Genomic DNA, 15000 nt, shown 5'->3' with positions numbered 1-15000 from the left:
GTGAAGTTTGCATTTGAGGTAGTATAAAATAATCCTAATGATTATTCAGAAGCAAAACATTTGTTATCAACAAAGTAAAACATTTGAGTTACAAACAGTAGTACGTCGTTAGGATTTTATCAATACCCATACCAATATTGATATTTCTTATCGATACCAGTTTGCATCCGTACTCTTATTGTGTAAATGGAGATGTGAAAAAATAAAAAATTTTAACAGCATTTTTATTAGCTCCTCTCCAAGGTTTCTCATTGTCATCCCACTGGGTTGAGTTTTTCCTTTCCCCGATGTGGGCTCTGAAACGAGGATGTCGTTGTGGCTTGTGCAGCCCTTTGACACACTTGTGATTTAGGGCTTTATAAATAAACATTGACTAATTGATTGAATTTGGCACGTTGCATGTGCCAGGTAAGCCGTGACGAATGGGGCCATGTGAATTCCCTTCCTACTTTACAGTTTCAGGGGATACTACAAATTTGGATATCGACCAACACCAAGTAGTTACAGGGGCATGACCTGTCGCACCGATGTTGATACCAATAATTAACATTTTCAAAATCATTGAATGATTTCTTTTTTGGTCACAATCACAACTAGACATACCGGTAAGCACAGGATGGCGGTGTAACAATATACATTAAATATTTAAACCGTTTCGTACTTTTAGCTTTGATTTGTTTTGTTTTTCCTTAAAGTCCGCCTCTGTCCAGGGACTTATTTCCTGGGTTTGTAAACATTAACACGACAAAATATTTTTTGATAATAACAAACCACTGTAGTATTGACCATATAATGAAAGCATATTTGGCATTGTTACAGTCGATATTGGTATCGGTTCGGAGACCTCTGTTTACATTTAAGAGTTCTAGCTTAACGGTTGGCATATCTAAAGTGTCTAGTGTAGCATGGTTAGCTATTCCTCTTCCTCCAGTGAAAATGATACTTGTGAAAAAGAAGTTTATTTCCTGCCACGGAGGTGAGGATGGCTGACTTAGAATGCTACATTGCTTTGTGGATGCCTTCGTTCGCTTGTCGCTGTCAAATTTGTGGCACACAGCAAGAATGTGTCATCAACATGCATGTGTAACAGGGTCAATTATGTCTTGTAAATAATGTATTTTATGTTTTATTATTGTTATAATTACACAAAATGTGTAAGTTACATGTAAATACCTGAATATTATTTGTTTGAAGCAGCGCGAGACGAGCCTGTGCTTTTTTAATCAACGGTTTGGCACCAAAGCTCGGTGGTGTGTTCCTCCATGTTCCTTCACGTTTTCACAGCTCGCTTAAAGCAGCGTTGCATGCGGCACTCTCTCATATTAACTGGATTTACTGTTGACCTTGGGTCGTGCTCGGGTTGAGCTCGGCCCCTAAAAAGGACCTTGGTGCAGCACCTGCTGAGTTGGTGCTCGGTCAGCCACTTCGCATTCCGAAGGACTTTTTGCCCAAGGGTTTAGCTCCTTGCCCGGTCCACCACTGTTTCCCTTGGTCGTTTGCGCCGCCCGAGCTTATGTCTACCCATTTCGTTTTTGTACATCACGTCAGGGTCACCAATGTGGCAAATGCAAGAAAAACACAATTGCTGTTTCTTTCTGGTATAGAGTGTCCGCCCTGAGATCGGTAGGTCGTGAGTTCAAACCCCGGCCGAGTCATACCAAAGACTATAAAAACGGGACCCATTACCTCCCTCCTTGGCACTCAGCATCAAGGGTTGGAATTGGGGGTTAAATCACCAAAATGATTCCTGAGTGCGGCCACCGCTGCTGCTCACTGCTCCCCTCACCTCCCAGGGGGTGGAACAAGGGGATGGGTCAAATGCAGAGGGTAGTTTCACCTAGTGTGTGTGTGACTATCAGTGGTACTTTAACTTTAACTTTAAGCTAAAATGGCCAACATGAGGATGATCATACTACACAAAATCTGCCTTAACTGTGCGCCCAAGAAGACATGAAAACCATGCCCGTACTGCTGGGTGTCAGCATGGTCCTAGTGCCTGCCACAATAGTATTCAAAGCTCTATCGTCGGCCAAATGTATATAATTTATATCGTATATTGTTTATATCGCACAGACCTACCAACATTAGTTCAGATTCAGTTTATTTCGAACATGCATACGATACAATGGTGGCGGGCATGTCTGTGTTTACTAACAAGAGATCATAGGGTAGCTGAAGTCGAGTTTCTTAACATGGAGATATTCTCACTACTTTTCTTTTGTCGAGCACAAAGAAAAGAACATTTTAGTTAAATGTAAGTTGTGTCTTGGATCAAATATCCTATCTACTGCCCAAAACAGCAATTAAAATCTGCAGAAACAGCTACAAAAGAGACATGCTTCGACGAAGCTAGTAAAGAGAGAGACAGACTCCGATGCCACTTCACCGGCTGGATTTTAACGGAGGGACTGCTAGCCAGGACAACATTGATACAGCCATTGCAGCGTATGTGCTAGAACAGTGGTCCCCAACCTTTTTGTGACTGCGGACCGGTCAACGCTTGAAAATTTGTCCCACGGACCGGGGGGGTATGGTATTTTTTTTTTTTTGGTCATAAAAAAATACAATCATGTGTGCTTACGGACTGTATCCCTGCAGACTATATTGATCCATATTGATATATAATGTAGGAACCAGAAATATTAATAACAGAAAGAAACAACCCTTTTGTGTGAATGAGTGTAAATGGGGGAGGGAGTTTTTTTGGGTTGGTGCACTAATTGTAAGTGTATCTTGTGTTTTTATGTTGATTTATTAAAAAAAAATCTATATATATATATATATATATATATATATATATATATATATATATATATATATATATATATATATATATATATATATATACATATATATATATATATATTTTTTTAAATTTCTTGTGCGGACCGGTACCAATCGATCCACAGACCGGTACCGGGCCGCGTAGAAATAGCCTGCATGTCTTCTAGCACAGTGGTCCCCAACCACCGTGCTAGAAGACATGCAGGCTATTTCTACGGTGGAGTCACCCGATTTCAGGCAGCTAATTAACATGATATCGGGCATCAAAAAGCAAATGGCACAGAGAACATGTTCCAAGTACCTGGACACAGTGGACAGTGAGTACATAAACATGGAAAGCAAGCTAAAGAAGACACTCCAAACTCTGCCTCTGCTCATCATTCAGCACTGAAGTTACACACACTCTGTCAATTCTCTTATATACTCTTTCATTCTAGACTTCTAGAGTGTTTGATCATCACATCACTCTAAATGTATAAACTATAAAGTTCACAAACATAAAGAGGGATCCTAGTGGGCCAGGCCAATCTTTCCTTTTCTCTAAACTAAAACTGGGGAAATGCGTAGAGTGTTCTGGGCTTCACTGAAGACATGATTTTATTTCACAATTCCTTGAGAGAAAAAAACCGCCTGGTGTGTATAGCAGTATGTGTGCTGTATATAGTGACATGACATAATCATGTCATGTCATGTGTGCCTTCCTTGGGTGAAGCCAGGTTTACAGCTATGTTGTTATTATGCTGTTTGTTACTTATGTATGTTATGTTGCAGCTATTTAAAATAGTTTTGTCAATTTGTTCTGCTCAAAATAAATTGGCCCTTTGAAACATATCTTTGTCTTTGTGTGTTGTATGTAGCCCACATTGCTTAGCAGAGTTCAGTGATGCAAATGCATGTCAAGTTGATCAACAGATTGTATTATTCTCCAGTGCAATACTGTACTGAAATGAAGGCTAAAAGGGCATTAATGGGAGCTTTAAAAAAAAAAAAGAAGAAAAAAAGAAGTAACTAAATAGTTACTTTTCACAGTAACGCATTACTTTTTGGTGTAAGTAACTGAGTTAGTAACTGAGTTACTTTTGAAATAAAGTAACTAGTAACTGTAACTAGTTACTGGTTTTCAGTAACTAACCCAACACTGTTCATTATTGACGTGTTTCTTGCTACTTTATGTTGTATATTTTTTACATGAGATTTCCAATTCATTTTATCATCTATTATTACACCCAAAAATGTGTTTTCATTTACCCCTTCAATATTTACTCCGTGTATTTGTAATTGTGTTTGACTTTCGCTTCTACTGTTACCAAATTAAACATTTAATTGATACTATTCTGACAACATTTTTAGCTTTGTAAAAGCAGATTTGTTGTTTTATTCAACTCATGTATCGACTTTCATTCGAGTACATTAGTTATATTGTTGTTGCCGGTTGCTTGACGTCTTACTTCCTTTATTTTTTACCCCCCCACGGGATGATAATGCCTAGCTGAGTTCAAACACATGAAACAGTAGAACTATAGTTAAATGTATAACATCGATAAAGAGGATGTATACATTTGAGGCTGCACTGGTAGCTTTAGTTTAAAAAAAAAAAAGCAAAGTGGGTCAGTGAAAATTAGGGAAATGTACCTGCGGCAATAGCCACATGTTGAGTAGATTAGTGTGTAGTTTGCTCCATCAGTTGTCCTCTACAGTGTCAGGACTGGGACAATGCATGGATTCATTAATCATTCAATATCATTTCAGACCAAAGAAACCACTCCTATACAACACGTGCTAACTGCAGGCATGTCTGTCACAGAAAATGTGCATTTATGGCTTTGATGATTGCGGTCTTAAAGAAAACTATCATGGCTCTTTGCTTAAATGCAACATAGCAATGTGTGTGTGTGTGTGCTGTATGTGTGTAGGTGTATTTATTTACCATCACTAGAGGTGTTCCATGTAGGGGCTGCTACCACACTGTGGTCTTGAGCAAAATCAGACCCTGTAAACACAATAGACATTCTCTATTAACATCTTAATTCATTGTTTTGAATCATGCACAAATACACCGATAAGAAGGGAAATGTCATATTCCGTGTGCTGCATTTCCTGCATGCTTTTCACTAGGCACAACAAACACACATGTTGGCAAGGCTGCCGAGACACATTTTTATGGATAGAGAAAATAAAAAAAACTTTCACTGCACTGTAAAACTTCACCAGTATTTACACCAACTAACAGTATTTTTTCACATTGAAATATTGTAACGAAAATATGCTGTAATATAACAACAAATGACAAACAATTACGATACTCTCATATTTCACAGCAATTAACTGTTGATAAAATACTGTAATCATAGTAGGGCTGCAACAACTAATCGATTAAAATCGATTATTAAAACAGTTGCCGATTAATTTAGTCATCGATTCGTTGCATCTATGCTATGCGCAGAGTTATTTATTAATTTTTTTTTTTAATTACTTTTTTTTTTTTTTAAATAAACCTTTATTTATAAACGGCAACATTTACAAACAGCTGAGAAACAATAATCAAAATAAGTATGGTGCCAGTATGCTGTTTTTTTTTCAATAAAATACTGGATAGGATAGAAATGTAGTTTGTCTTTTTTATCCGATTATTAATCGAAGTAATAATCGACAGATTAATCGATAATCAAATTAATCGTTAGTTGCAGCCCTAAATCAGAGTCATCTAACTATACAGCAAACTCAAACTGAGTGGTCTCTTTCCGTAGACCACGTTGCACACTCTTGTACAGTAGGTGGCAGTATGCCGTTAAACCGAGAGAGCAATTCAATTACAATTGTGAAGTTACAGCGTGTACTCGTACTTTTATTGTGATTAACTATAAAATTGCAAAGTTACACCATTCAGTTGTAACTTTACAGTAATTAACGTAACATCACAGCTCTGCAGTTACGAGGGATTGCTGTAATGCAATTCTTAGCCATAGGGCTGTGAATCTTTGGGCATTACACGATTCGATTCGATTCAAAGCGATTCTACATTCAAAATCAATACTTTTTTAATAACATTGTGAATACACTTGTATTCAAACATTTAAAGTTAAAGTTAAAGTACCACTGATAGTCACACACACACTAGGTGTGGTCAAATTACCCTCTGCATTTGACCCATCCCCTTGTTCCAACCCCTGGGAGGTGAGGGGAGCAGTGAGCAGCAGCGGTGGCCGCGCTCGGGAATCATTTTGGTGATTTAACCCCCAATTGCAACCCTTGATGCGGAGTGCCAAGCAGGGAGGTAATTGGTCCCATGTTTATAGTCTTTGGTATTGGGGGTAAAAAAACATTTTTCTTGTCAAATAGGGAGCGAGTCAACCGAGCAGCGATTAGATCAAATATTTCATCACATTGTCCTGAAAATGACTTGACTTCAGGCACTCTATTGTAAAGTAAATATTCACAGATGTTTTATGCAAACAATACAATCCACTACTGCAAGAACATGTTTTGAATCAGACCTGAAAAAAGTTTGAAAGTTAACTTGATAACTGCACATCCCTTGACAGTCATACTTTAAATCGGGATTCAACCCCCAATTCCGGTCCCTTGATGCTGAGTGCCAAGCAGGGAGGTAATGGGTCCCATTTTTATAGTCTTTGGTATGACTCGGCCGGGGTTTAAACTCACAACCTACCAATCTCAGGGCGGACACTCTAACCACTAGGCCACTGAGCAGGCTAATAAATATAATTTAATAAAGTCAAACACAAATAAGACAACAGAGAGCACACTTCTCTTTTCTAAAGTAAATCTTTACAGCAGATATGGCCATCACCATTAACAATATGATTTGCTTGAGTGCCTGGACAGGACAGATTAAAACAATTGAAAATGTAAAAAATAAATACATCTTTTTTTTTAATCAATTAAGAATCGCGATTCATTCAAAAATCAAATTTTTTTTTTTTATAAAATATTTGGGCCAGCGGCTGGCCTGGGAACGCCTCGGGATCCCCCGGGAAGAGCTGGACGAAGTGGCAGGGGAGAGGGAAGTCTGGGTTTCCCTGCTTAGGCTGCTGCCCCCGCGACCCGACCTCGGATAAGCGGAAGAAGATGGATGGATGGATGGATGGAAATAGACAACAAGCACAGTTTGTTATATGAGAAAAAATTAAAAATGTCTCATTAAATCCAATGTTAGGCCGCCACAATGATGCCACTGTACATTGAGCAAAGAGTTGTATCCCACCAGAGAGCCGTGTGAACCTAATGCTGCATTATTGCTATCTGACGACAGAGCAAGTCATTATGGATGAGGGGGACAACAAATAAGCTGCTTGGGGGCATTTCTGACAAATAAAAAAAACCTGAAGATTAAAAAAAAGCGTGATAAAAGCAACTCAGTGATCAGTGGAAACACTCAGCACACATATGTCTCAGCAGCATATTATTTAGGCTGTAATTTTGTGCAGGCTGCTTGTTCAAACTTGATGGATGGCCAACTCACGACCCTGCGTTCACACGGCTGTGCTAAAACACAACCATGTGAGCTGAGCAAAAACAGATAAATGCATGAGCCTAACTTTTTCTGCAGTTACTTAACTCAATTGTACGCTGAAGGCAGTATCCTAAAATATAGACGTTTTACTGACGGGTAACCAAAGGAGTCCTTTAGAAGAGGCCGTGAGGACAGAAGGTGTCAAACAGGAGCTGACCAGACATGCTAATAAGGTGATAATGTGTCATTTCACACGCGCTGCATCAGGATGCTGAAGACTGCAGGGAGGTGCTTGTGAAATGAGCTGTGTTAATGAGGAGCACTTAAAGCCGAGGCATCTGGTAGCAAAGCAGGCCCACGACACCCGGCAGCACACTGGGTGGCTTTATTGCATTCAGCCTGTCAACAGTGGAGCTCCTTAAAAAGAAGGGTTAGATTTTGTTCAAGCCAACAACAGCATCACCAAAACACTTCATTTTAGCTACAGCTGCCCAAATCACTGGAGTTGAGTTAATTGAACAACATTGTGTTTGAAGTTTGCAGTGGTGAAAACTAGGGGTGTCACACCGTGGTGAGGGATGTCTTGTCTTGGTTTCTTCTGTCTTGTGAATTGCATGTTTTAGTTTGAAAAGTAACTCCTCTCGTTTCAGGTCACTTGCCCTTCCTTTTGTGTCATCAGTCTGACGTCATCCCTGACCCCTGATTGTTTCCAGCTGTTCCCCATTACCCTCATGTGTCTTATAAGCCCACGCCTCCCCTTGTTCTGTGCAGGATTGTCTCGTTTATTCGTGCCTCTCTAGCTTCCTGTCCATGCCTTGCCTCGTCTCGTGTTTGAATACCTTGAGCCTGAATTCCTTCGTTGATATTTTGAGTTTTCTTTTTCTCCTTCTCAGCAGAGTGATTTTGTGTTATTTTGTTTTGCAGCCAAAGTGGTGAGTTTTCAGTTTTTCTTACAGTTCCTCCTTTTCCTCAACTTTTTGAATGACATTTTTTGTTAACCTTTATTAGATTAGAGACAGTGTAGAAGTTTTATAGCCATTGTTTCTTCCTCCTGTTGGAGCGTTTTTTTGTTTATAATAAATTTCATAGAATACGGCGCCAAGTATAGTTCGTTATTGTTTTTGTGTTTTCCTCCTTTCGGAGTGATTTTCGGTTGTTCCTTTTTTTTGGAACCTTTTTCGCCGACTAGTTTAGTTATAGCCTATATTGAATTGCCCTGACTCTGGAGGTGAAAGGAAGCTTTCAAAATAAAAGTCTGCCGAATGAATCCCTACTCTGCATCTGAGTTCTATCTTTTGACCAAGCCTGACAAGGGGTTGGCAAAATGATCGATTCGTAGATGCCTCCTTTAAGGCTATGTCCCCCTCCTTGGATAACTTTTTACACGGGTAAGTGCGCCGTGTATTTCTTGAATGTCCAGCTCTTAGCTTTGTATGGACTCATCGATCGTTTACAAACTGAGTTCGGAGAGGAAGTGACGCCAGAAAGACCGCGCCCTACACAGGAAGTGACATCAGAAAGAACGCGCCACAGCCAGCTTCATAACAACCTGTTTTCACTCGAAGGTAAACACTAGAAATATGGAGGCGAGTCATCCAGACATGCCCGTGTTTCTCCTTCCTCTACATGTACAGGCGCCTGTGGAAATCACACATGAATACCTTAAGAGAAAGCGATTGCAGCTATTTGGGATACAACACTTCTCAGACGGCAAGAGAATTTCCGAATGTCCAGGTCAACTGTGATTCTACTTACCGAAAAACTTTGCCCATTTGTCAAAGGGGAGACAACGAGAATGCGAGCTCCTGTGGATGTGATAAAAAAGGTAGCGTGTACTTTGTACTACCAGGCCGTCGAGGGAAGACTATGGAAATCATCATATGCATTTGGACTGGCAAAGCAGACTGTATCAGTTATTGTCCGCCATGTATGTCGCGGACTCAACGTCTAGGTCCAGAGTATATAAAGTCACCAAAAAGGAATGGACAATGAAGGTGAAGGCAAAAGAGTGAGGAGTGTCCTGACCAGATATCTAGATCCCTAGATTGATTGTTGTAAAATGTTCTTTATCACATTGTTTACTTTCAATAAAGTCCAATAAAGATTTGATTAACTTATGATGGCTCAGGTGTGATTCACTACAATAGGGCCCCACAGCACACTGGATTCCAGTTAATTGAAATACCACAACACTGGATATTGTTCAGATAAGTTACATTCAATTTAAGAACTTGCACACAAAGCAAACTGGAGGTGACTATGACGTGCGCATTTTCCGCGCATGCGTACTAGGTCGCGTTGCGCCGGCGGACAGAGGGGCGAGGGGGTCTTAAACGACCATTGTGTGTGTGTGGACAAGGATAAGGTTAGGTTGGATTTACCCTGGATAATGTAGAAGGGGCCTTAAAGGCCTACTGAAATGATTGTTTTTTATTTAAACGGGAATAGCAGATCCATTCTATGTGTCATACTTGATCATTTCGCGATATTGCCATATTTTTGCTGAAAGGATTTAGTAGAGAAAATCGACGATAAAGTTCGCAACTTTTGCTCGCTGATAAAAAAAAACCTTGCCTGTACCGGAAGTAGCGTGACGTCACAGGAGCTAGTATTCCTCACAATTCCCCGTTGTTTACAATGGAGCGAGAGAGATTCGGACCGAGAAAGTGATGATTACCCCATTAATTTGAGCGAGGATGAAAGATTTGTAGATGAGGAACGTTACAGTGAATGACTTGAGAGGCAGTGATGGACGTATCTTTTTTCGCTCTGACCGTAACTTACGTACAAGCTGGCTCATTGGATTCCACACTCTCCTTTTTTTATTGTGGATCACGGATTTGTATTTTAAACCACCTCGGATACTATATCCTCTTGAAAATGAGAGTCGAGAATGCGAAATGGACATCAGTGCCTTTTATCTCCACGACAATACATCGGCGAAATGCTTTAGCTACGAGCTAACGTGATAGCATCGTGCTTTAACTGCATATAGAAACAAAAAAATAAACCCCTGACTGGAAGGATAGATAGAAAATCAACAATACTATTAAACCGTGGACATGTAAATACACGGTTAATGCTTTCCAGGCTGGCGAAGGTTAACAATGCTGTGCTAACGACGCCATTGAAGCTAACTTAGCAACTTAGCAACGGGACCTCACAGAGCTATGCTAAAAACATTAGCTCTCCACCTTCGCCAGCCAGCCCTCATCTACTCATCAACATCCGTGCTCACCTGCGTTCCAGCGATCGGCAGAAGGACGAAGGACTTCACCCGATGCGTTTGGCGGCCCGGAGACGTAGGAAGTCAAGGTGAGGTCGGCGGCTAGCGCGGCTAGCGCGGCTAGCGCTCCAACAAAGTCCTCCTGGTTGTGTTGCTGTAGTCCGCTGCTAATACACCGATCCCACCTACAACTGTCTTCTTTGCAGCCTTCATTGTTCATTAAACAAATTGCAAAAGATGTCCAGAATACTGTGGAATTATGAAATGAAAACAGAGCTTTTTGTATAGGATTCTATGGGTACCATAACTTCCGTTACTCTGACTTCGTCACGCGCATACGTCATCATACCGCGACGTTTCAGCCGGATATTTCCCGGGAAGTTTTAAATGTCACTTTATAAGTTAACCCGGCCGTATTGGCATGTGTTGCAATGTTAAGATTTCATCACTGATATATAAACTATCAGACTGCGTGGTCGGTAGTAGTGGGTGTCAGTAGGCCTTTAAACTCCCTCGGTCGTCTTGTCTTCTTCTAAGTTTTTGACCTGCAAACCCAAGTCCACGTAAAACTATTTCCGGGTAAACTTGGTGCATCAAATGGATTCGCCAAAAATAAGTTTATAGAACCCTTATCTGTTTTGTCCATTTTCCAATTGTGCACAGGATCGGAAATATTTTTTTGTGTTTTGGGTCTGGAAACAAAAATTGAAAAAACAAGTTTTGGTATTTAACACAGATTAACGTCTCCATTGTTTATGTTTTAGTTGTATCTCTAAAATTAAATGGCTTCCTGTTGCCCAGCTACTAAATGTTAACTGATTGAGGCACAGTAGGATCACTCATCTCCGAGAGCAGGGCATGATTTTGAGACGCTAATCATAGGGTCAAAGAATATGTGCTTCAAATTTTTAATTTTTTTATAACTGTTTACTCAAACACCATACCTCTACTCAGTAGCCTAGTGGTTAGAGTGTCCGCCCTGAGATCGGTAGGTTGTGAGTTCAAACCCCGGCCGAGTCATACCAAAGACTATAAAAATGGGACCCATTACCTCCCTGCTTGGCACTCAGCATCAAGGGTTGGAATTGGGGGTTAAATCACCAAAAAAGATTCCTGGGCGCGGCACCGCTGCTGCCCACTGCTCCCCTCACTTCCCAGGGGGTGATCAAGGGGATGGGTCAAATGCAGAGGACACATTTCACCACACTTAGTGTGTGTGTGACAATCATTGGTACTTTAACTTTAATGACAAATTACCACAAAATAGCACAATGACTACGCTGTTTGAGTGGGGATCTGCCTGGTAAAGAAAGTACAATTGAAATGTTGCAAGTGATACCAAAAAACAAACCTTTGTTTTTGTCAAAGTAGCTCAGATTGTAATGAAATTTGGAGACCCCTAAAGGGAATCTGAACCAGCACTGAAGATTGCAAACATGACGTTTTGTTTGTAGTAAACGCAAACTATTTTAAAGTACCAGTAGAATTGTGTTTCATTGTATCCATCCACCGTCCATCTATTTATTTTTTACCACTTGTCCCTTTCGAGGTCGCGGGGGGTGCTAGAGCCTATCTCAGCTGCACTCGGGCAGAAGGCGAGGTACACCCTGGACAAGTTGCCAGTTCATCACAGGGCCAACACAGATAGACAGACAACATTCACACTCACATTCACACACTAGATCCAATTTAGTGCTGCCAATCAACCGATCCCAGGTGCATGTCCATTAAACCATATCCAATTGTATTTACAATCCGCAAAGCATGTAAAAAAAACAAACCCGTCTAAACAGCACAAAGTGCCACAAATTCAGTCAGTCATTTTGAAAATTCCGCTCCGAATACCTTCGGCTATTTATGGAGATTCTATGCCACAGGAGGAACGCTTCTGCCCTCTGACCATATCAGCAGATCAGTCATACTGGAAATACGCAAAAATTAGACAGAGATGTGCTGTCTATCATTTACAATCCCTACGTAAGAAATAACTAAATAAATAAAAAGTCTGCTAACAATAAAGTCAATGGGGCCTCTCTATTTCGCCCACAAAACTCTCTAAATCAGGGGTGTCCAAACTTTTTCCACTGAGGGCCGCACACAGAAAAATTAAAGCATGCGGGGTCCATTTTGATAGTTTTCATTTTCAAATCATAACAAAATATATGGATGTTGGGTTTTTTTACCTCTGGGGCTCCCGGGGACCATAAAGGGTCTAAGTCATTAAAATGTTAAATACAAGTCAAATTATTTTTTTTAATTTAACGCTAACAGTAAATCTCTACAGTATATCAACTTCAGGTTGATATACAATTTTAAAAAAACAAAAAGGTTTTATGCCTTTTCTGTCAAGACAACTTTGTTTTTTATAATAAAACTGAAATATGCAGTATTTCCCCCACTGCCCAAAACATTCAGAAAGCAATGTTTGATGTGAAGTAATTAGAGCCTTAAAAACATCAATAATGCAAGACACCATTGATATTAATTCATTGTTATTTTTGAGTAATCACATTGAAAAGATAAATAAAATCCCATTAAATATATTTAGGATAAAAAAGGTGCCCCACTCAAAGTGATACATTTGTATTAGTTTTTTTTTTACTTTCAACACTTAAGTTACGAGATCAACTTCAGATATATCTGTCAATTTTACGTTTTAACTATTATTCTGTTTGTTTTATGCTCTTTTGTCAAAGAGAACGTTGATGTTTTTGTATGGCAACCACACAATATATGCAATATTTTCCACATAAAACATTTTAAAGTGAAATACTTGAAATAATTGGAGCCTTGAATAGGTCAATAATTCATTATAAAATTGATTTTTTTTTTTTTTAAGCAATGGCAAAAAAAGAAAAATAAAGATAGACAAAAGAAAAAAACAGCCTGCATGGCAGCTTTGTGTCAACATTGCAACTTTTTCTAGTTAGATTTCACCTCATTCCACTTTTTGTAATGTTTATTTTTTATTTTTGCAATAGCATTTCCAGAATGTGTGGCGGGCCGGTAAACAATTAGCTGCGGGCCGCAAATGGCCCCCGGGCCGCACTTTGGACACCCCTGCTCTAAATAAACATTCAAAACCCGCCAAAAATAGTTTTTTACATAACATGACCTGAATATTAACCAAATACTACTAAATTGGCCCTGGCGTGTGAATGTGAGTGTGAATGTTGTCTGTCTATCTGTGTTGGCCCTGCGATGAGGTGGCAACTTGTCCAGGGTGTACCCCGCCTTCTGCTCGAGTGCAGCTGGGATAAGAAAATGGATGTATAGTATTGTTGTTGTTATCACAAGCGCTACCAGAGACAAAGTATTTTTAGCATTGATAACCGAGAGTTAACTGCAGTTTATGCTGCACTGGACTCAAAGAGAGACTCTAATGTAATTATAAAATGAAATTGAAGATGGCAGTAATGCAACATCAGCAGCAATGAGCCGGTGATGTCTTGTTTGCTGCCCTTTCTGCTACGGCTGCATCGTGTTTCGGTTCGTCAAAGTTATTCTAAATTATAAATCATGCCTCTCATCTGGATAATTTAGCCATGAATCTAGAAGTTGTTCATCTGTGACATTCAATTTACACCCGAAGATGGGGACAAACACACTACAACAGAAGACCGTGTCAGCAGCAACTTTTTAACCCTTACTGTGGATCTAAATGGGAAGATAGGGACATCCTATCAGTCGTCATCACAGTAAGAGCAGACATTGTACAGTAAACAATTGTTTTATTATGTTTGTAGTTTGTATTTCTTGTTTAGCACTTAGCCATACTGCTACATAATGCCTATTTGTTCCAGTAAAGCTGGATTTGTTTAGCACACATATTCTAAAACCTCTTTAGATTTAGGATCAACAATATAAGTTTCTGGATCATAAAAGTAATCATTGTTGGCTGTCACAATGTCTACATGATTTGCATTGTTGTTGGTGGGGAAGGGATCTGTGGTTCCTACCTCTACATCACGTGATCACATGACTGGCTAGCTCAATATTTCTCAAAATGCCTAGGGAATCTCTGTGAGATTGATACTATTTTGATCATATCTATTTACTCGCAAACTTTGCAAGTCTTTCAGTGTCATACATCAGATATATATAATAATAGCTTCAATATAGAGGCAACTTGTTTTTCCACTCTACTGGTACTTTAAAGCAATTCATTCCGGTCTTGGTGCTATGAGAACTAAAAGGACTAGTTTCTGGAGGTACCAGACACAATTGTGTGTGTTATTGTGACTCTGTTGCCCCAAGGTGGGTCTAAATTCCCTTTTGTGCTCAGGTTTGATAGGATTAGAGGGCCTGAGGGCTGTGTGGTAGACAAAGGACAGAGGAAAGGCAACGTTGCGGTTCACTAGCTTCACTAACAAAACTAGCTTGGACGAGGAACTCGGGAGACTGAACCTTAGGAATTGGAAGGATGATATAAATTGGACATTCTCACCTGGATATCCAATACATTTACTAAGGTAAAAACAAGACCGTTGACCAAAATGTGTCAGGTTTTTCTTTT

At 39.8% G+C, this 15000-nt stretch overlaps 1 protein-coding gene across 1 annotated transcript in view; it reads right to left on the bottom strand.

Annotated features, from left to right (window-relative positions):
- The window catches only part of ror1 (receptor tyrosine kinase-like orphan receptor 1), a 313481-nt gene that overhangs the window by 90144 nt on the left and 208337 nt on the right, over positions 1 to 15000 (bottom strand). The window contains exon 2 of the mRNA XM_062028260.1: positions 4712 to 4774. Within this exon, the coding sequence (XP_061884244.1) occupies positions 4712 to 4774 (63 nt within the window). The remainder of the gene's footprint in view (positions 1 to 4711; positions 4775 to 15000) is intronic.

The sequence above is a fragment of the Entelurus aequoreus genome, linkage group LG19 (assembly GCF_033978785.1).
Source record: "Entelurus aequoreus isolate RoL-2023_Sb linkage group LG19, RoL_Eaeq_v1.1, whole genome shotgun sequence".
NCBI lineage: Eukaryota > Metazoa > Chordata > Actinopteri > Syngnathiformes > Syngnathidae > Entelurus > Entelurus aequoreus.
Note: the sequence above shows the minus strand (reverse complement) of the source record. Positions and strands in the feature narration are given on the sequence as shown.